A 24263-nucleotide genomic window follows, 5' to 3' on the forward strand; every position below is an offset into this window, starting at 1 on the left:
ACTGGGGGAGAAAAGGAGAGAGATCTGGAGTACAAATATCCTCAAGGAAGAGGTGAATATTTTCTGGATTGGGACCAACCCTGAATGAAATCTCTCCCGTCTCTCCAGCAAGCTCTAGAGCAAAACATGAATACCAGCTCTTCAAAGGAGCTTCACATTTTAGAATAATATATTTTTTTAAATAGCCATCAGAATAGATTGTCCTGCAAAATTACAACCCTGATTCTGTACCGCCTACAGCACTTACCACTTGCCGCTCCTGGCTGTAGATATTTTTGCTTTCCTCCCTGCCCCGCCCCTAGGGACCGCGAACTCTCAGAAGACCGGTGCTCCTGTATCCTCCACGGTAGCCCAAAGCCCTGCCCGCCTATTTGCTGACGGACGCAGGAACATCTACTCCCTTATCCCTGAAGAGTTTCTGAGGATGCAGTTGCCCCTTAGACAATGCTTCTTCCGCGGGGTTTGTGCTGAAGGAAAGAAAAGTGCAACGTGTTACTTGGAGCGCCAATAGTTTTTATCTTAATCCTGGGGATCCCTCACATCTGGCCCCCCTTGCCTGGCTGAGCGTTTATCAGTTATAGAGCAAAGGCCAGTCGCCCGTGCAAGGCCCTGTTCCTCCCACCCGCAGCAGAAAAACAAGCAGCCAGGCTGAGGCGGGGCGCCGACTGGACGGCGCAAGGCCGGGCTCAGCGGCTCCGCACAGCGCGGGAAGCCGCCCGGCCGAGCGCGCAGCCCCGCCCCGGGGGCGTCGCCGCCCCGCCCCGCCCCGCCCCCGCGCTGCCGGACTGCGCCTCCGCCTTCCTATTTCCACTCGCGCTCGGGCGTGCTGTTACTTCGGTCTCTGGTTGGAGCCTGAGGACGCAGCGAGGGTCTGTCTGTGGGAGACTCCAGACTGTAGGCGCTGCCATGGCCCCTGTGCTTAGCAAGGACGCGGCGGACATCGAGGTATCTATCGGCTGCGCGCCGGCTCCCGCGGGCGGGAGGGAGCCCAGATGGTCGGTGCCCGGGAGGCCTCAGTGGCCCCCGCACCCGGGAAGGAGACGCGGGAAAGTTTCCCCCGCGGGAGATCCGAGGGGAGGCGGAGAAGCGCTGCCCCGGAGCCCCGCGTGGGCAGGCGGGGAGAGAAGTGGAGGACTTCCCGGTACCGGCAGGGCTACCCTGAGCGTTGGGACTTGTTTACTTCTGAGGGGATTTAAGGAAGCCTGTCTCGTCCTGCCCTGAGTGGCAGTGACTGAAGAAGCGCGGGAGCTGGGGAGAGGTGGACGCTGAGGGCTAGTGAGCGCCCATTTCCCACCCATTCTGTCCCCGCGCCTCCCTGTTCGCCTCCTATATATTGTTTCTGGACACCTGCCCGTTTCCCTCACCTCTAACTGCTGAATCCTGCTATTTGCAAGGGTGAAGTATAGAAATAAAAGAAGAGCGGGTGCGTCAGCTGTAGCGGTTGCCGCAAGCCACAGTATTGTTTACGAAATAATTTAACGTGGGGAGGATGGGACAAAGTATTGAGAACACGAAAAATGCTGTGCCCTCAGAAAAGCGGAAGTAAACTGTATTGTTCTCTCCTCTCAAACAGTTTTTGATTTCCTCTTGCACTCTGTTTCTGTAAAAATGTCATCTTTCTTTCTGTGAATAAGGTCCTACCTGAAACAACATGGCCATTTCCTTTGAGTTCTCCCTAGTACCTTATGTATGCGATAAGAAGGATTTAATTATAAACAGTGATTTTAGACAGGCTAACTGAAGGTCAGCACTTCTGAGCTAAGACAAACTGCTTGTTAGTTTTTTGTTTTTTAATTCTGTTTTGTTTGGAGCTTTTCGTTATTTCAGTCTCCTGCTCTGGTAGAACATGTGTGTGTGTTTGTGTTTGTGTGTGTGTGTATTTTTTTTAGAAATAAAAACAAAAAATTTTCTTTCCTCAGTGTTTTTTTGGCGGCTTAAGTAAAAGTTTAAAACCACCTGTTTGAAAATAGCTGCTTTTGCAGCATTTTGCCTCTGTCGTTGATTGGAGAAACTTTGTTCTCTGGAGGAAGGTGGTAGAGTTTTCTTCAGGCTCCATACCCTGGTTTGAAAAATCCTTTTAGTAGCAAGAGCCAAAGTTTATCATGTGGACTTTGTGTGGACATCCCTAGTTAGTTTAATTGTGGTTTCTCTTGTGGATAGTTGACTTTTTGATATTGATAAATATGATACATTTAACAAAATATTTGTTAATCTGTGCACAGGGTAAGAGATGACTTGTCTTTTTGTATGTTTGATTTAGGTTCTAGTCATTTTTGGTCCTTGTTGACTAACCCAAATCTTTTTTTTTTTTTTCCTTAGCAAGTTAAATAGCAAAATTCTGATAGCATTCAAGCAGCATTGATTTCAGAGATCCCTGTGTCAGAGGTTGGGGGGCTTTTGGCGTTTGACTGTTTAATTTCACAATGGTATGTTATTTGTTTAATTGGTTTCTTTCTCTGCATCTCTCTTGGGATTGTCTTTGAAATCAGTTTAAACTTACCTATATTCCACTGAGGAAAAAGATGCCAGTGAAACATTAAACGTCCAACTTAATTTCATATATTATTTCTACCAAGAACATTGAAGGAGCTCAAGCCTTCTTCCCACTCCACTTGACTCAGTCTAACCTTGGCCTATTTGGCCAGTCTGCCTGATAGTACTTTTAATCTAGAGTGATAGAATTCAAACTCCTTCAGCTTTTATGTAGTTCATGTATGCTACACTTTAATCAGTAACATCTTTCATCACACAGAGTGCTTTACTTTTCCTTCAAAGTAATACCCATGATTCATGAGCTAAAATACCATGAAAGAGCATGAAATTAATCATTAAAATATAATGCAGTGAGGAAAAATACATTAAGCCTAGGGGAGCATATTCAAGCACAGATGTCTCAGTTGATCCTACTGACTTACTAAAGTTCATTTTTGTGTTGAAGAATCAGAATGAAATGTGGAGGCTCAGTTTTCTATTAAATTTGAATGCTTTCCTTGAACAAATTCATTAAAACCATTGTCTAGAGATTGATCTGTGATCATTGTCTTAGCTTCAAATACGCCGAGAAACAAGTAATCTTTTAAAAAATTGTTGTTATAAAGTAGATAAGAAATGAGATAAGAACACATTGACAAATATGAAAAGTACTTGATAAGTGTGAAAAGAACAGAAGGTGACAACCAACTATAATAGTGATTTAATTTTCCTTGTGAGTTACCTGCAGAACCTCAGGTTACAGTGAAGCAGCCCAGAAATATTTTTGTTTCTAGGGGAAAATGTTACTGAGTTATATATAAAGGTGCTTTGAACGATAGTTCTATAATTTCTAGCCTAAATCCAACATCACATAGGAATTTGAAGGATTGGGAATATGGAAAACAATCAGGTAATCAGACTCCAAAGGTGGAATATCACTGGCTTTGGAGATAGGCATAGAAAGGATGCATGACTTGGTAACAGAACCTTGCTTGTCTACTCAAAATTGTTGTTGTTGTAGTAGGAATCATAGAAGTTGTGTGAGATGTCAAGTTGTATGTTTTTTTTTTCCCCCCCAAACACATTAATGAGGTTTGGAGCCTGGCCTCTGAAAATAGCTGCCTTGGATTGAGGTCTAGCTTTTTCCTTTTAGCTGTGTGACTTTGGGCAAGTTACCTACCTTCTCTGAGCTGCACTGGCATAATCTGTTAAGTAACGAAAATAATAATAGTAAGGATAATATACAAATGCCACAAGTTGACAGCTTCTTGTCAGGAAAAAGAACAAATATGTTAAACAATAAAGATAAAAAATATCTTATTCTTAGGAAAATCACTGCCAATGACATAATTAATACTCTAAAGTTCGTTAACAACAATTATATACTTTTACAAGTTGTTTTACTATGTGGGCTTACAATTTGGATACAGTCTGAATTTTGTCAAGAATGACTATTGAATACAAACTCTCCTAGGAAAGTCAAAAGTTCCTGTGGGACATGGAGTACTCTCCCTGCCTCAGCAATAACTTCATAGTACTTCTTCATTTAGGTTGAATTGGTGGCTGGTATGATGTCAATATCTGCACATTTAAAAGCACGTGAGAATGATTTTGGAATAGTTCATTTTTATTCAATATCTTGTTCCTCTCCACTGGCAAGGATAATTGAGAATAGACTGTAAAACTGTATAGCTAAAGGAAAATGTATGCAGTTGCAGCAAGCTTTTAACTATTTGAATGCTAGTAATTTTGATAAATATTTACAGCCAAACCAAGTTGCTATCAACCACTCTGTTGCTTCCTTAGTCACAATTAGAATTGCAAGTTCCTTTCCTTGAATTATTAGTTAATGAGTGTTAAGGGGTTATAAACTTATTTCACATTTAGTTGAGTAAAAAGGGATCTGTGTCTGTCCACTATCCACCAAATCAAATGCATTTGAATAAAATAGAAATGGTTTCTGAATTACTGATGTTATGATGTCCATTCATTTGAGAAGGTAATTGAGAATTTTATGTATTTATTAACTGGGAAAATGAGATTAAAAATGGTAAATTTGGAAAATGGGAGCATAATGGAAATGTATTAGAGAAAGTGAATTTTAAGAATTTTGGAAAAAAGGAAAAGCATGAGTTATAAATTAGCAGAGATGGGAAAAAAAAAAAATTAGAGCACCCTTTATCGTAATTGCTTTTGCTTCTGGGGAAAGAAGAGGGTTATGGATCCAAAGGAAAGAATAAGGATTCAATTCTGTAGAAGCCTTGGGTTATTTATTTATTTTTATTTTTATATTTTTCCTGAATGTATAAGTAACAGTCATTTCTTCTCTCCTTTCTTTTAATGATTGGGCACCACAGATATGGTGGAAATGTATTCTTACCTTACTGAGGCTTTTAAAGCCTTTTAGTTTTTTAAACTTTCAAAACTTATTTTGTGAATTAGAGTTGTTGAAAGTATATTTGTCCTACTTATTTTAAGCTATTTTGTGGTCCATACTTTAAAATGTTTCTACTTTCTAAGGAGCTCAGCTGGGGAGTGGAAATGTGTCTAATTAACTGATTTGAAGAGTCACTGATTCCAGTGATAGCTCCTTGTAGTTTTAAGGTACTACATATTTCTGTGATTGAGCATTTTCATGTGCATTTCAGTGTGGTTTTTTAAAAAAATTCTCTCTTGAACATGAATTCAGATGACCAGTTTTAGTAGTTTAATTAAAAACTGTGAGGTCAATGACTAATGATGGCTCTAACACTAGGGTGATTTTTAGATTGGATCTGTTTAATCTTAATGATAGCAGATAGTGTTGACTGATTGCTTAATTCTAAAGTGTGCTGGAATTCAATAGCCTCCTCTCTTATATTCTGGAGGAAAAGTCCACATTTGGATAGCTGAATATTAACAGTAAGGAATTAATAAGAATACTAAGATCTGGAGTCAAAATGCTGATCCAGTTATAGAAAATCTTTAAGCAATCATACCTTTCTTTAACATACTGAATACAACATTTTGCCAAACTCTGTATAAACAAACAACCCAAGGACTGAAAACTAGACCTCCTAGTAAGGTAAAGATGTCTGATCACTGTGGGAGAATTCTAATAATTAGTATAAATTTAAGTTACAAAATTTGGAACACCAAAACTAAAAGACAATGAGACAAAAAGATTTTTGTAAAATATCATGACAAAAATCTGAGGAGAGATATGATACAATCCAGCCTTCAATGCAGCTAAAAAGGAAATTGAAAAATAGGATTGATCAATTTACTTTTCTACATTTTAGCTCTATAGACACATGATAGCTATGTAACAGAGACCTGGACAGTCCTTAAAACTGTCAAGAAAATTTTATTTCGTTTATATTATACCTTAAAATTATTTAATAAGGCATTCTAAGATTATAAATTTGTCTATAGTCAGGACTTTGATTTCAAATTTTGTGTGTTTACCTTCTCGACTTCATTTGCTCTTAATCCACCGTATCAAGACAGAAGGTTTTTTTTGGCCTTAAATATCAATGGTGTGGGTGTTCACTGATATCCTGGAGCCAATTATACTACTGAGATAACTCTTAATAGGATTACATCCTTCCTGTGGTTTACAATTATTACTGCTTTCATTGCTTTTAATTAAAATGTTATACTAATAGATATGATATGTCTGCATTCAACTCAATATATAAATTTTATTTTAGGTGGTTCACCACAGATATATATTTATTGATATCAATAATTATAAGTACTTTTGTATGAAGTTATTTATTTTATACTTCCCAAAATAAAGCTTCATTTCATAGTTAGTACTAAGAAAAAAAAGGCATTGTAATAAAACAGACCTGGGTTCAAATGCTGGCTCTTTTATTTTTTAATACTTATGTGATTGTTGTCAACTTCTTTCCTGGACTATCATTTTTTCCTTGGTAAATTGGATCTAATCCTATGTATTTCATACAATAGCTATAAAGATTGATTGGAGTCATGTACATAAAAAGTTTCAGATGGCATCTGTCACATAAATATATGCTTTTTTAAGTGGTAGTACTTATTTTAAGTATTATTATTGCATCCATCATTATGTGTGTTATATAAATGCCAATTGGCTGGAATTTGCTTTAACTCCAAGAATTAACTGGTGGTATTGAAGTCTCTGTTAGAATCAGTGAGGGAAGAGTGAGTTAATAAAGTTAAAAGAATTAATAGAAAGGCTTATTAAAGATTCATAAATGTTACAGGTATGCGTTATGAAAAAGTTACTGAATTCCATTTGTCAGTATTACAGGTGAGATGGGTTTTCTGAAAGTTAGTTCAATTTGAAGAAACCCATTTCATTTCATTTCTATTTAAAAATGTGTTTTTATTAGTAATACCCATTGTTATTGCCAGCCTGCTGATGTATGGCATAGGTTTTCCCCATGCAGGATTATCCACATCTGTTACCCAGGGAAATAAGATTCAAATCTAGGGCTGACCCTTACTTTTTTACTGTAACATACATATGACTTGATTCTTTGTTGTTTTTCTGAGTGTTTTTGAGACTAGATTAGGTTTAATGCATAGGTGAAAATTAATTTTTGGCATTCTCATTCACATTTAGAAGGGATATGATACTATTCTGAAAAGAAATTCCTGCACAATTAAAACAAACAAACCAAGATATCTCTTTGAACTAACCTATCTTCTCTCTAAGCAAAAACATTAGCTTCAAAGACAGTTTTTCTAGTCTTAAAAGCATCCCCCAAACGTACTACATTTGCTTATGAATAACTTTCTTAACTCCTAGGAAAGAATAAGTTAGAAATCAACCTATTTTGCACCAGGAAAAGGTAAAGTATGATCTTTCTGAAAGATGACTCTGATATTAAACTTTTCATACTAGTTATAATAATTTTATTTCTTTGAGAATTTTAGCTTGGCTATAGAATAGCATGCTCGCTACCTCTGCCTCTATCGTAATAATTAAAGGGACAATCTGCGTCCCTACCTCCCAGGTGCTTGGAAATTGATATTATAAGTGCTTATCAGTGTCCCCTTGCAGCACTCCTGACTGGGCAACTTTGAAGAAAAATCTCTTCATCAGTAATTGAGCCCTGAGGGCCACTTCTCAGGGGACCCACACAAAATTACATGTCAACTCCAGGCCTGATTTATGCAGATGGTGATCATGGATGCAGCCCTGACTGTACCCCTTCCCCCCATATTTTATTCTCCACCACTCTCTGCTAGTTCTCCACCCCCACCCCCAAACCCTCAATACTTTTACTTCTCTCCTAAAACTTCATCTGTCAGTTTTCAACTGATTTTATAGTACCTACCCAGTATTGACTAATCTAAGTAGATCTTAATCTTTGTGAAATTCTTTAAGACTGATTTTAAAAAGTGACTATAGTAACATGTTAAAACTTTAAAAATGTTAGTATGCCTGATGAAAAGGTAATGTGAAAATCTTCAGCAAAATAGTAGAAGAAAATGTGTATTTAATATTTGCTAATTAAAATGAGTACATATGATAAAATACAGGGTAAGCTTGGGCATATTTTTGCTCTACACTTTAGATCCCTTGCTTTCTGACTTTGTGGAAATCATTCAGCCACTGTGAAGAGTTTGCTGATTCTTCAGTGAGTTTCCTATTGATCAGACTTTTAAGGATGGTTTGAAATAAAATACGGCAATGGTGAAATTGTTTGGAAATGTGACATGTGTGATCATATTAAGGACATGCAGGGGTGTTATCTTAGCTATTTGATTTACATGCTAGGTAGGATTAAGTGTACCAATTATACTGGCTATATGGATGGATTTCTTATGCTTATTCACCTGATTTTTTAACTTCCTTCATGCCTATCTGCCTCCTTTTCTTTTTGAGTCAAATGAATACACTAAATTTAAATCTTGCCTAAGCAGAGAGAAAATGTTCAATCCTACTATATTTGACTGGAGTTCTCCGTGAGGGTGATTTGAAATTAATTAATTCACATTTTATGTTTCTTGAATAATATTGTCTTTAACTAGAAATGAAGACCAGAGATTCAAAAAAGTAGATGGAACTCTCTAAGCCGGTTTCTCCAGTGTGTTTGTTGGTTGATGACTGTCAGTGAAAACCAGATCATACACAACGGGGTCTACAGAATTTACCTTATCCTTCTCTGACTCCTTGTGCCACAGTGACCTGAAAGCTTAGAGGTCTTCTTTCAGATATTCTTCTGTGCCAAATATTGAGGAGTGCTGGAGTATAAAATTTGAAATCTTCCATAATTCAAAGAAAGGCATTCAGTTCTTTTTATAGATCCTTAGAGCTAAAGCATGGCACTTTTCAGAATAAAGTGCTCCTTTCTGTTCATTAACTTGTATTACACTTTTTTCCATTTCTCTGATTTAATTTTTAAATTATTTTTCATGGTCATTACAGAAGATTTAAAAGATGCAAAAATAAAATTTTTAAAATGACCCCAAACATACATAGTCGTATCATCCATCCCAAACCATCCATGCTGGTATTGATGTAGTACTTTTTTTTTCCATGCATGTGGTATTTTTTCTCCTAAATACTTATAATCACATAAAGTTTATATTTGCTTTCTTGTCCTATCTGAACTATTTCTTCATATTCTTATTAACTTTTTAAACAGGTGTAAATAGTAGCATAAGATTCTTTGTGGGTGGAGATACCAAAATTTACTCAAGGCTCCCTCCTATTATCAGACATTTCCCTCATTTTTTTAGTAGTTAGTTATTAAGAACAAATTTTCTGTTTAAAGCATTGTGTTGAAAATATACTTGAGATGGTTGGCATCAGTGATACATAGTGAATTTCAGTTCAGCCCTTCTCACCTACATGCTTCAACTAATTAAGCATCTTTAAAAAGATGTTTTAAAAAGGAAAAGGGGGCCATTTTGGGATACAAGGACAGAAAGAACAAAATGGAAATGGAACCAATTACCCATTTGCCTCATCTTCCCGATACTGCTTCTAGGTTATAGAACACTAAAGCATCTGGATGTAGTTTCCCTTGTTGTGTCCTTTTGACCTAGTGCTGATTCAGTTCTTCTTTCTAGGGCATGGCTTCACTGCCTGCATGGTTCCTTATTGTTTTCTACACTGGGAAAAGAGGAAGAGTAAGGTCAGGCCTTAGGTTGTTATCTTGAATGGAACATTCATAAATCTCAGGTTGTTATCGTGAATGAATAAATGTAATACTAACTGCAGCTGTCCCATCATGTGATGGAAACTTTTGTATTGTCCCAGCCTCCCCACACCTCCCCCCAGGACCAAACCACTCTGGCAGACACCTGATTCTCAAAAGATTCTTTTATCCTAGCCCACCTTTATGTTAGAAGTATGAGTGGTCATGCATATGCATGTGTGTACACATAAGCAGATGTGTATGTACAATTTTTTTCTTTTTTTCCCTTCCTGGTACTCAGGTGGAAGAAAGAGTCTGTAAGTATAACTACTTTTGATTTAATACATTTTTTTCCACAGTGACAAATTTAATAAAGCAAAACACACTTCTGCTTTGGGTGTTTTAACCAAAATAAATTTTGATTCATGCTACATTTTAAAGCTAAAGTTTATTTGCAATATGAACTTCAAACATTCATATGCTTAAGCCTTTGTCTTTTTTGAAAGAGATAAAAACATTTTCAGAGAAAAATTCATAGTTCATGAAAATTACTGCCCATCACCCCCTCTGCCCCAAGAACTGACAGTAATAAACAAAACTTTAAAATATCCTTTATACTTAAGATCACAATATTACAGTAGAATCCTAGAAGGGAAATCATCATTGGTAAGTGTGACTATTTTAAGGATTTGAAATATTTTCAAATTGTTGTCCAAATGGTACTACTAATTCATATGGCTGCTAGCAATGTATGAATGTGTATAAAATGATACCCTTTCTAGTATAAAAATTATTTTTATTTTTTAAATAAATAAGTGAAAACTTTTGTCTGGTTTAATTTGCATTTGTTTGAATACTGATAAATTTGAACTTTTTTCACATTCTTAAATAGTTTATGTTTTCTTTTAAACAAATCATTTTAACAAGTTTAATATAAGAGTAAAATAAGAAAAAATAGAAGTAAGAAATGCAAATAAGAAAAGTAGAAATATCACAGATTTTAAGAAAATTAGATGCTAATGAATCATAAAATCACAACAAAATTAATGCTACTTTAGAAACATACAATCTACCAAAAGCAACCTCAGATAAATTCAGAAACAGCAATAGGCCAGTACCCTCAGTCCATTGTAATATTTATTGATGATAAGTAATACATCATTATTTATTCTAATTATAGTGAAAGGACAGCATAGAGTATTAGCTAAGAGTATAGGCTCTGGAATTAGAGTGCTAGGTGTTCATATCTTAGCTCCGCCACTCTCTAGTCTGACCTTGGTAACTTAAACTTTCCTTTTCAGTTTCCTCAGTGTAAAATGGGTATAGAAATTGTACTTACATCATAGGCTTGTGTGATAGTTGAAGGAAATACTACATATTGATCATTTTTACTAGTTGCAATATGTGGCAAGTATGCAATTAATGTTAGATAATAAAATATTAATGATTATTCCAGTGGCTTTTCTATCTCTTTGCCAATCTGTTATTTTAATCTTTTTAAAACACAGGCATTTACTCTGACTTTTTTTTTTGTTCATTCAGAAATATCTATTAATTTCTTATTATGTACTAGTCATCAGTGTAGATTTTAGAAACATATTTGCAAACAAGAAATAAAAGAGTTCTGTAATCAATAAAGTAGTAATCAAAAATCATTAGAGTAGAGAAATGATAGGCAGTCTTTTTTTTAACTGTACAGTAATTTCAGATAATATGAGTGTTGGTAAAAATATGCCAGGATAATGTGATGCAGAATGACTAGTAGGCCCTCCTTTAAATGTGGAAGTCAGAGAAGGCCTCCTTGTGGAGGTGACATTTGAACTGAAACCCAGAAGACCATAAGGAATCTGCCAAAGGCTTTTGAGGGAAAAAAGAAACGAAATTCAAGAGTTGGGATTGAACTTAGTCTTGGAGGTGAGAGGCGGGGGTAATAGGTATGGGAGGATACAAATATTATAATTAATGACATTAAGTTTGAACACCCTGTTAGATATCAAAGTAAGGTTATCACATAGGCAGTTGAAATAGGCTTTTGGAGATCTGTAAAGAAGTCATAGCTAGAGATAGAAGTTGAGGAATTATTGATATAAAGTCCTGGGACTGAGTAAGATCATTTAAAGACAATATAGCTAGACAAGGGACTGAGGATTTAAGCATGAGAAGAGGAGGAAATGGCCAAGAAACCAAGGAAGGAGAAAGGATGTACATATAGTTAACTCTCTTTACTGCTGTTGGGATGGTGAGATGAGGGCATGAAAGATTCCTTTTAGTTTGGTAACATGGAGAAATTGTGAGCTTGACAATAACTATTGGGGAAAGAAGCCCAAAAAGAGTGAGTTGAGAGAAAATAGGAAATAAGGAAGTGAGACAGTGACATTACAAAACTCTGGGAAAAAAGTTTGCTGTAAAGGGGAACACAAAAATCGGGAAGTAACTGGAGAGGTTAGTAGAGCATGTACAAATGTTAATAAAAGAGATGCAGTAGAAAGAGACACCAGAGTTGAAGCATGTAGAGAGGGTAATTACTTGTATAAATGGCTTCTTTGGGTGAGAGGGAATAGAATTGATAACATCAGTATTAGAATAGAAGAGAAGACAGAGAGGCGGTAAATTGGGTGGTGGAAAGATGAGGGAGTTCCCATCTGATTGTTTTTATTTTCTCAGTAAGAGTATGAGACAAGCTTAGTAACTGACGGTGAAAAAAAAATGGATATAAAAGATTTGAAGAACAAGTATGGATAGATTTGGAAAGTGGGAGAATGAAAATAATAAGGAAGTGTGATAGCATTTTTAGGCAGTGTTTCTTTTCCATTTGATATTTGTGATCAAGAATTCAGCATGAGAGCAGTGCACATAAATGTGGATGTTTTTACAGCCACTCTTAACTGCTCCAGCTCAGTTGAAGAGAAGTTAAAGAGATGGACTTACGTGGGTTAAGGTTTATCTGGGCAATAAAGTTGGAGTGAGAGAGGGGCAGGGAATTAAGGGTGTTGTGAAGAAGTTATGGCGGATGATGGAAGCTAATCTGAGGAAAGTCTAAATAGGAAGCTGAGATGGGCAGCAAAACACCAGTGATGTACTCCATGGATTCACGATTTCAATGAGGGGAAAGAATTGTTGGAACATGGAAGGTGTGGGAGATGAAGATTAGAGTTGTATGTTTGAGATAAAGCTTTTGGAAACACTGCAGTAGTTAATAATGACAAAGTCAAGAGTATAACGAAAGGTGATGGTGGCTGAGGTGGTGTGGAAGGAAAAAAGTCAGTGATGGTGAGATAATCGAGTAAGAGGCAGGTGCTGAATGAGGGTCTGTTGAAGTCATTAAGACTGCTGTGAAAAATAGAGCGGAGTGGAAGACAGGGAACCAGATGTTTAATTCTCACTTAATTTGGGCAGCGGGTAGTGTGGTGGCCAAGGGGTTGGTAGATGACAGGAACACAGATTTATAGAGAGAGGAACACAGAAGAAAAATGATGTGACAATACACTAGAACAGACAGCCATATAACTACAGAGATAATGATTGGAGTGATACACTTATAAGCCAAGAAATGCCAAGAATCACCAGCAAACACCAGAACCTAGAAGAAGGATTCTCCCCTTCAGGTTTCAGAGGAAATATGGTGAGGCTGACAGGTTGATTTCAGACTTCTTACCTCCAGAATTGTGAGGCAATACATTTTTGTGTTTTAAACCACCAAGTTTGGATAATTTTTATTATGGTAGCCCAAGGAAGTGCATACACATTTTGGTATGAACTGCAAAGGAGCCAGGATATTTGTGGAAAGAAGGAAGGAGAGAAGGAAGGAGGGAAGGAGGGAGTAAGCCAGGGAGGGAGGGAGAGAAGGTGAGATACAGGGAAGGGAGGGAGGGGAGGAAGATGGCAGATACCTTGTAAGTAGGAATAGTGAGACTAGGGCTATCTAACATTTGTTAGAGAAAGTCTCTATTATTATAAATTCAAATTCATAATTTAACAAAGTCATTAGGATTAAATATCACAAATATTCCAAGGAGTCCTAAATACATAATCAAAGTCCTAGTTCTGCTACTTTTAAATTTCCTTATCCAGAAAATGGACATCATGATCCTTTGTCTACTTTATAGTATTGTTTGGAACAAATAAGTAAAAAACAAAGAAAAATGTAAGCTGTTATTATCATGAAGTTATTTAATTTACAGACATATACAGTCCTCATATGAGGGGGAAAGATGTTTATTATCAAAAAGAACCAAGTAGATAAATTTTAAAAATCCACACTAAAAGTTAAATAGAGCAGTCCCCCTTGATCGGTGGTTTCCTTTTACTAGGTTTCAGTTACCTGTAGTCAACCGTAGTCCAATTCACAAGTTTTAAGTTACATGCTGTTCTAAGTAACCAGATGAAATCTCGGGCCATCCTGTTGTGTCCCACCCTGGATATGATTCATGCCTTTCTCCAGCATAGCCACGCTGTACATGCTCCTGGATTGCTAGTCACTGAGTAGCCCTCACTGTTGGCGGATAAACTGTTGTAGTATTGCAGTGCTTGTGTTCGGGTAACCCTTATTTTAGTTAATAATGCCCCCAAAGTGCAAGAGTAGTGATGCTGGCAATTTGGTTATGCCAAAGAGAAGCAGTAAAATGTTTCCTTTAAGGGAAAAGGTGTAAGTGCTTGACTTAATAAGGAAAGATGCTGAGGTTGCTAAGATCTATGGTAAGAATGAATTTTCTATCTCTGAAATTCTGAAGAAAGAAAAAGAAATTTGTGCTAGTTTTGCTGTCACTCCTCAGACTGCAAAAGTTACGGTCACAGTTTGTGATAAGTGTTTTGTTAAAATGGAAAAGGCATTAAAGGCAAGTATACATAGAGTTCAGTACTATCTGCAGTTTCAGGCATCCACTGGGAGTAATGGAATGTATGCCCCATAGATTGGGGGGAACTACTGTACATATTTTTCCAAAGCTTAAGTTACCAACAAAATATAATAGATTATGCCTTCATTCAATTTTATAAGTAATTGTTAAGTACTTGCTATATATTAGAGACTACATTAAGTATCATGTGGGGCCTGGCTGGAAAGATAAATGTATCTCCCCTAAAAGTTTATGATACAGAACAAAAGATGAAGCAAATTCACTAAGAACTATAAATCAAGACAGAAAGAGATAAGGGATGGTTCAGAATTATTGTGTCAGAATTAAAGTATGTATGTTATAAATTCACATTCATGAAGCTTAATAATCTGGTTTTACATTGTTATTTAGATTATCTTTAGTAAATGATAATAAAGAAATTCCTATAAGTTTAGTTACTATCTCTCCTCACCTTCACTTCCAATGTAAAGTAATTCAGGAGCCAGAAAATGAGCTAAGTGATCTGTTTTTAGGGACAGGTGGAGGAAGGCTGTCCTGGCTAAAATAGATCAGGTGTAAGACAGGTGTAACTATAGGAGCTGGCAGAGTCAGAGTTAACAGGGATGATTGTGGGTCTGTGTACTCACAGCAATTTTTTTTTTCTGGTGCTCTACTTAAGAACATGTTTCCAGTCTTAGGAAGATGTATCAATTTCAGAAATGGTGAAACCAAGGACATTGAAAGGTTAAATGGTTTGATTAAAGTCAGTAGTGAACTGGAAACTAAAACCTATGAATATGAGCTCAGTTTTACTTTGCTGTTTATTCAGACATTAAAATACATGACATGAAAATTAGGAATCATAGAAGTGGGAAATCCTTCAAAACTTATCTCATTTTTTCTGACTGTATGCATTCACAGAATTTCTCAATAAGATGTTTAATATTCATTTCTTCAAGGAGTCCTTCACATGTGTAAATGAAACAAGGTATGAATGGTTTCTCATCCACAGGCCAGATGGCTGCAGTGGAGAGAGTTGATGAGATATCATCAATCACTTCTCTACGTCATGTCAACTGACCAATTTTGCCCTTTGCCAGGCTACTTTGACCTCTGAAAGTACAGAATCTTTATTTGTTGGAGAAATTAGGAAAAAGAAATAGGCAAAATGGACTACAGGACTGGAGTTGGTTTTTGGATTCTGTATTTCCTTTTTTGTCTTTTCTTTAAAGTATTTATGTACATTTAGACATGTGTTATAAAACTTTGATTCACTGCAGACCTCTACTGAAGAGCGTTTTTATTTTACATTCTACTTTATAACAATAATGATGTCACTGTCAAGACAACCAGCTCATATTTGAGGATTAAAAAATGTAATTACAAGGGTATGATCTAAGGTTAATTTATATTAGCCTAACCCTTGCCCCTTTTGTATCTTTAGTCCTGTATAATTTTGAATTAATTATGCTACAATGGCAAAGCCTTAGAGGTATTAATTTACACTACAGTGTTCAAAATAAAGCAATGTTTGTCTAGTTCTCAGTTAATCTGGAAATGAAATAAATCCAGAATTGATGTCATTATTTAGTTTGTCAATTCTAAAATCATATACTTCCATAAAAATCTATGTCTTAAAAATAAATATAAATTTGGGTTGGATAACTTTTATTCATTGAGTCAACTTTCCTAGGGAAATTAAATTACATTGACTATGCAAATGGTCAGGCTATTATTCAATATCAGTAGTGCCTTTTAATACCCATGGCAACCAATTTGGATTGATGGAGTTCAAACTGTAGGGGAGTAGTAATACCCCCAGTATTACCAGGGTCTTAGCTGGAATATACCCCTGTTATGAAAGATAGATTAACAAGAGAAAAGCATGTTTATGAACAGGTATATTTCATAAATACATGGGAGACACCAGAAAATGAATAGTTCTCTAAGAAGTAGCTTCACATTTCAGCTTATATAGCAATTTCAACGAAAACCAGTACATTTTTAGAGAAGTGAGAAATAGAGGAAAAGGACTTTGAGTCTCTATGGGTGGCAAATTGGGAGAAACGCAAATAAATGGCGGATAAAGGTTAGTCAGTAAAACTTGTTAACATAAATTCCTCTGGTGTCATTGCCAGGCTGAAAAGGATGTACAGCTATCTTCAGTGGTTTACCTTTGTTCTCCTTGGTGAAGGGGGCAGGGATACATTTTGTCTTCAAATATCTATGTCCTGCAGGGCAGAGAGCTCTCCTGTATTTATTTCTTCTTAATTGACTTCAGCTCAACAATCCTTCATATTTAGGGGAGGCACATTTTGGTCTTCCCATTTCCATTATTATTAATGTATTACACTGAAATGTTATGCCTTTCCATCCAGTGGATCCTGTGTACTAATCTCTGAATTATTCCATTGTTTTAATAATATCATCTTTAAATGTAGTTTAATTTTTTTTTTTTTTTTGAGACAGGTTCTTACTCTGTTGTCTGGGCTAGAGTGCAGTGGCATCATCATAGTTCACTGCAACATCTCACTCCTGGGCTCAAGCGATCCTCCTGCCTCAACCTTCCAAGTAGCTGGGACTACAGGCGCACCACCATGCCTGGCTAATGTACTTTAATTTTTATCAGTGTAGTACATGCACATAATAAACATTACACAACAAACCCTTTTAAGGAACAGCAATGGCACCCTTTCCTATTCCTCCTGGTGGCATGCTGATAAACAACAAAGTGGGAGTTGGGGAGGGAAGGTACAGAGAAAGGATGCCTTAGTTTGTATCAGTTGCTGATTGTCATGGGATAAATGAATCCTCTGTTGCTGATTTTAAGCCCAGAGAACATGGAGTTGGAAAGAATGTTAACTGTCCTTTCTTTGATGTCCACCACTGATTTCTCCTCATCCCTTTTTTTCTTCTGGTTCCCTTTCTAGAAGCAACACGTTTTAGCTCCTTCTCTTTTCAATTCATCTGCTGGAAAGATTCAAATTTCTATTCATCTGTCAAATTTTCAAACATTTAAAATTTTGTCTTTGGCCATTTGCCTAGCAGTCTTAGAAAAGTACAGTTTTTTAAAAGGCTGTCTAAAAGTTTAAATTAAGATTTTATAACACTAGATTTTGGATTTCTTGGTTTCTCTAGTATAGTTTAAACTAATTTGAAATTACCAAATAATGGTCTTGAAAGTAAAAAAATATGAATTGTAAGATAGTACCAAGAAAAAATTTCCAAGGACTAATTTTTAAAAGACACTGTTGATACTAAACATATTGCTATGTTAGTATATAATTAACTTAATAACCAAGGACGTTTCCTTAGCTTTGTCCATGTTAGATACTGCTTTGCTAGATTGTGTTTTGCCCATTTCAAGATTTTGGTTATGGTAGAGTTGATAGGCAGAATTGATCCATGAATTGTGAGAAACACTATTTACATAATTAAAAAAAATTTTTTTTCAAATGCTTTATCTAGCTTCATAACCTGTATTTTAGGGGGTTATAATTCATTTGAATTAAAAATTTCTTTTTCCAATGAAATTTATTATGTTCAATGTAACAAATTTCAAGGCAAAAGAAATCTAAGATATTACATTCTTTATGAAATTGTTAAATACATATTGTTTCTAGTCCTTTACGTTTTTATTTCACTTTATAGTAAATACATGAGATGTATTAATTGTCTAGTTTTTGTTTCCTTAAATCTTAACAAGTGTCTAAATAGAATGAATGTTGCTGACAGTTCATCCTGTTATGTAAATAATTGGCAAACTTGTTAATTTCCATCATAGAAATTCTTCCATTAAGTCAAATTCTCTTCTATGCCAGCACTGTAACCCTAATTATAACCTAATATCCATCATCCTTTGGAATAATGTTTATACCTTTGGATAAGTTTAAGTTCTGGAAAGGTTTATAGAAAGTATGGAACCATCCAGTGATGGGAAGGTGCCTTTTTCTAAGCACTTGGAAGTTTTAACATTTATTTACATTGAAATAGAGAATAATAGCTGCTTGTTTCCTAGTGGTATGCCCCATTTAAGAAAAGTCTTAAAAGGTAAATCATTCTGTTTAGTATGCTCCTTTACAAAATATTCTGTAAATAAAATAATAAATCTCACTAGAAGCCAAATGCTACTAATCTGATGAAATTACTACTTCTTACCCAGCAACATAACTCTGTTTTAAATTTATTTTCGGTAGAATTCTATAAAATGACATCTAAAATGTAAGAAGCTTTGTATTAAAGTCAGTGGTAATTTACTCATCTTTGAGATGAAGAGTATTTTAATGGCAATGACAAATTTTAATGCTTAAAAAATTATTTTACATATTTTACATACATTTATCTTTCCTGTGGAAATAAAAAAAAATTTCATTTTACTCAATAAATATGAAACACTGAACTTCTGACCCATTATGCCTCTCACTGGTCTTTATTATTTATATGTCTTCTGATTCTTGTTCTTTTGTTGCTATCATATATGTCTTCCTGTCAGAAGTAGGGTCATAGGCATTATAAAATAGTGGGTAGTTCAAAATATTGGGAGCCTCTTTGTAATAATATTTTTGTATGAATGTGGTGATGTGATGGAGTCATGAGACTTGGTCCTAATCTTGAGTCTGCCTTTAACTTGGATTGTCCTTTCACCTCACTAGGTGCATCTGTAAATGAAGTTCCCTTATGGCTCTTAAATTCTAAGGAGATGCAATTCAATTCATTGCAAACCTCCTCTATATTAAGTCTTATACAAATTACTGGAGATGCTGAGATGATTAATAGCCAGTCATTATACTCAATAAGCTTGAAGGCTGGTGGGGCAGACAAGCATATAAACAGAAATTTTAAACAGTGTGGGTTTCAGTTGGAATACATGAATTTGAGGGTCTAACAATATGTGTAAAACACTTTACAAATTGATAATTGTTAAACATGGAATCTCTATTATAATTGAAGTAGTATTACTTGACATTTCTGAGTTGTAAACTATATTTTTGGTACCAGAGCATCTGTGAGTTTTTCACAATTAAGCAAAAATATTAGCTTTTCAGATAAGATTCCTGGGCTTAATTCAAATCCAACAATTGAAAGGCACTGGAAAAATGCTATATTTCACTGTCAATTTTTTTTTTGCCTATATGTCATTTGTAAGATGACACTAGTATTCAAGGGCTGTGCCAAACAGAACAGAACATTTTTTCCTAAGCCGTTTTTTTTATCCCAAATTTTATTTTCTGTGGTTACTATTCTTCTTATAATCACAAATTATTTACATGGGAGGTACATTTACTTTTCTGTCTCTTTATAACCTGTATTCATTGTTGTCAAGTCCTGCTAGAGCTTCTTTAACAGTATTTCTGAGATTTTCCTCTATCTTTTCATTTTAGCCAACAACAGATAACCAATGTGTACCAGAAAGTTTGGTAGATGTTGTGGCTAGTAGATGATAGCCTTTCTTCTTCTTCTTTTTTTTTTATTTCAGCATATTATTGGGGTAAAAATATTTAGGTTACATATATTGCCTTTGCCCTCCTGAGTCAGAGCTTCAAGCGTGTCCTTCTTAAGTCTGACATATTTCAGGTCTTGTTTATGTAGTTATCTGCACCAATACAAAACAGATTTCAGAATTTACAATGAATATACAGCAATCCTTGAGTTACATACATTAAAAATAAATATGGAGCTAACATTATTGCTGCCCATGGAGGAAATATGGAGTAGAGAATACAGAGTAGAGATTAGCAGTATAGAATCTGAAGCCAAAATACTAAAATCTCTGTCACATCCTGAGCAAGTTACTCAACCTCCTTGTGATTTTGTTTCCTCATCTTTAAACCAGCAACTATAATATTAATGGCATAATAGGATTGTTGTGAGGATGGCATTGGAAAACACTTAAAGGGTGCCTGGCATACTATAAGCTCTCATTCAGCATTACGTATTACAAATAGTCATCTGATGCAAGAACATTAGAAATATATGTCTATTTTTGTTACAAATAAGAAACATTATAAATTTTGAGAAAAAGGAGTTAAACTGTCTTTTTGTTAAATTATGTGTTAGACTTAGAACAAATCCTGAAATTAAGTCAGGGAATACTGATAGAGGCAGGGTGGTTTGCATGATGTATCTTGGGAGCACAGAAGGATGTTATCTGCGATAGCCTAATAGAAGGGGTTTAACACAGACTGGTTGGGAGTGTGGATTGTGGGGAGGGAATTGTGTGCAAGGGATAGTTATGGAAGGTTTCCAAAAAACAGTTTGCAAAGGAGCATTGCATAAATTTTTATTCACATCATTGTGCTATATTGTAAAAAATTTATGTCAGTTAAAATGGAGAAACCTATTAGCAGTCAATCAATGGAAATTAAAATGAATCATTTTTTTTTTTGTGCTGGCACAACAGAATTTCCATTGATCATTTTTTGAAATGAGTTATTTTTGGTTTAGGATTTTTGGCATTTTGATGGATTTCAGGAAATATACTAACTTATGCTGATGTGGTTTCCCATTTGTCCTTTAATTACCTAAGCCAAATGCCTTTATTTTGAAGTTAATGTGTACACTGGTTCTAAGTATTTTATCTTGTTGGTTGGACTATCAATGCTTCCCACACCCAGTTGGCCACCACAATCACCTCGGGCACTGTAGGAACCACGTTATGAGGCATCATATAAAACAATTAATAAAAGTGACTTAAACATGACAGTAATTTATTTCTTTCTAATGTAAAGAAAAGTCCAGAGATACATACTACAGAATATGAAGCACCTTTTTGTTGTGAACAGGTGTCTGTCTTTCCATGCTGATATCCTTAAGTTCACCTCCTTGCTCAAGTTGGGAGTTAGAGCTCAAAAGGAGGGAGGAAAGGAAGAGTGCAACCTTCCCTGTAATGAGACTCCTTAAATACATCTTATCACCTGGCACTTTGTTGAATGACTTGTCTTAGCAGCAAGAAAGTCTGGGAATTACAGTCTCTAGCCAAAAAACTATGCCTCCCAAAATATAATAGAGGTTTGCTACTAAGGAAGGAGAATGGATGGATACTGAAGTAGGAGATTTGCAAACTCTGCCACAGACATTTGTTAAACTGACTGATTCTCGAGGCCTATCAATGGAGAATTAGCAGGTGTACAGAGAAATCTGAGATATATTCTGATGCAGCTATTTACTCAGGAGTATTTGTGACAAATTAACCATTTCTGCTTTAAAGCCCATGCTTTCATAATCAAATATAAATCTCTAATATCTTCACATAAGAGTCTTGTATAAAAGTGAGTGGAGAAATCACTTACTGCCATTTTGAAAAATTTTCCCTATTTTTTGTCAAGGTGCTCTATAAAATTAAACCATATGGTAGGGGGTGGCCATTAAAGTATGGCACTCTTACTCTACTTTTGCATCCACTCAAGATAAAATAATAGGAAATGGATTTACATTTTGTGTTGGGGGTTCTAAGACTACCCTTAGGTTTGTTGGTTCACTATAAGTACACTCAGGAGTTGGAAGTTGTATTCATGGTTACAGTTTATGATGATGAAAGGGTAGATTAAAATCAACAAAGGTAAAAGACACATTGATCAAAGTCTGGAGGAAACCAGTCACAAGCTCCCAGGTGTCCTCTCCTAATGGGACATACTTAATTCCACCAGCAATGATGTATGACAACATGTGTGCAGTATTGCCAAGCTCACACAAGTCTTTATATTCAGGGTTTCTATTGGGTATTAGTCATGTAGGCACACATTACTGTGTGACTGACTGTAGTTACTCAAGATCCAGACCACAAGAGAGAAAGGAGATATTCATCATTAATCACACTGGTAGTGTAAACTGGTCAACTTGTATAGTGTGGCCCAAGACCTTAGGCATAAAAAAAACATATTCTTTTCTGACAGAACATTCCCAGCTTGGTTCTCAGAAGTGAGCTGAGGGCCACTTCCCTTTCTTGGGAATGTTCAGGATTTGAGTAATTCAGATCTATGAAGTTAACACTTTCCTGTTTACATTTCTACCTGAAACAATAAAAAAAAGAAATAAAATATGTGAAAAAATTATTTTTAAGATGCTGATGTTATCTTAAAGTAATGAAGTGTAGTGATCCCTGAGAAATGGAAAACAAATGAAAAGAGCCCTAGTATTTCCCCAGCTTACTATCTTGAGAGAGTTTCTAGGCTGTAGCTCAGGAAGGGGGGACCCACACAGAGCCTGGTGGACTTCATCAATTGAGGAGACTGAGCTGAGAGTCCTGGGAGACCAAGGTAGCTAGAGTTCATAGAACAGAGTAACAGAGAGGAGAGAGCTATTCAGAGAGAAACCTGGAGATCTGCAGAGGGTTCCCCATTAGTACTGCACAGAGTAATGGTCAGCATATGAACATGAGAAAATGACCCACGACTAGGTAAAGAAGAATCTGAGAGAACTATTAGGAATAACATCTAGCATTCACATGGGTCTAGGAATAGTGCCTGCTCCCACCAGCCAGACAGGAAAACTTCATGACTCATAGGACACTGTGTACTCAGAAGTTTCTTGCTTCAGTGGTGGGAAATAATTAGCCTCAGAGCAAATGCTGCTTGAGTCTCCAATCACAAATCTTAAAAGATAAAGGATAAAATTGTTTCCAAGTAATTCAACTGTGTCTTAGAACAAAACAGGATATACAAAAACATCTCACACCCAATACGGTGAAATTCACAATTAAATTTAATTTAATTTTCATCTAATTCAAAATAACCAGCCATGAAAAGATGTAGGATGATACAGCCCATAATCAGGGTAAAAATCAATAAATTGAAACAAATCGAAAGCTTACACAGATGTTAGAATTAGCATAGAAGGACATTAAAAGGCTTATTTTTAACAGTTTTCTATATGTTTGAAAAGTTAAGTAGAGGTATGGAAGAGAGCAGAACCAAATTGACCTTTTAGAAATGGCAACTACAATGTCTGAGATAAAAAACACAGGATAGGATTAAAGAAAGATTAGACATGGCACAAAAAAAGATAGCTAACTTGAATACATAGCAATAGTAACTATCCAAAATGAAACACAGAAAAACAAATGAAAAGAGTATCAGTGAGCTGTGAGACATCTTTATGTGGCCTAATACACATATAAATGGAATTCTTTGAAGAGATGAGAGGTTAAGGGATGGAAAGACTGAAAAACATAATTGAAAAAAGAAATACATAGATCCAAGAAGCCCAGTGAAGCCCAAGCAGAAGAAATATGCAGAAAACTACTCTGAAGAACATCATAATCAAATTGCTCAAAACCAGTGACAAAGTAAATCTTGAGAGCAGCTAGAGACAAAAGGTGCATTGGATACAGAATAACAAAGGTAAAGTAACAGCAGATTTCTTGTTGGAAATAATGCAAGTGGGAAGAAAGCAGACCAACATATTTAAAGTACTGGGGAACAAAAACTCTCAACATGGAATTCTATACCCAGTGAAATTAGTGTTCAATAACCAAGGTGAAATAAAGACTTTTTCAGACATGCAAAAGCTACAAGAACCTAGCAGCAGTAGACCTGTACTACAAGAGATGTTAAAGGAAGTCATGTCCTTCAGGCAGAAGGAAATGATACTAGGTAGAAATACAAGCTTACACCAAGGACTACATAACTGCAAAAATGGTGACTGCATAGGGAAATATATGATTTTTACTTATTATTTCATTAAAAGATAATTGATTTTTTAAATTAAAAAATATAGTATGGGTTTATAACACATATAAAAGTAAAATGCAACATAGATAAACTTTGAAAACATTATGCTAAGTGGAAGAAACCTATTAAAAAAAGACCACATACTGTGTGATTCTATTTATATGACATGT

At 35.8% G+C, this 24263-nt stretch overlaps 1 protein-coding gene across 2 annotated transcripts in view; it reads left to right on the forward strand.

Moving 5' to 3' along the window:
• Positions 1 to 769: 769 nt before the first annotated feature.
• DPYD (dihydropyrimidine dehydrogenase) overlaps positions 770 to 24263 on the forward strand; it is a 797518-nt gene continuing 774024 nt past the window's right edge. The window contains exon 1 of one of the 2 annotated variants that reach the window (XM_045547468.1): positions 770 to 945. In XM_045547468.1, the coding sequence (XP_045403424.1) occupies positions 907 to 945 (39 nt within the window). In that variant the 5' untranslated portion in view covers positions 770 to 906. The remainder of the gene's footprint in view (positions 946 to 24263) is intronic. The other variant, XM_045547470.1, reaches the window with a different exon arrangement.

The sequence above is a fragment of the Lemur catta genome, chromosome 3 (assembly GCF_020740605.2).
Source record: "Lemur catta isolate mLemCat1 chromosome 3, mLemCat1.pri, whole genome shotgun sequence".
NCBI lineage: Eukaryota > Metazoa > Chordata > Mammalia > Primates > Lemuridae > Lemur > Lemur catta.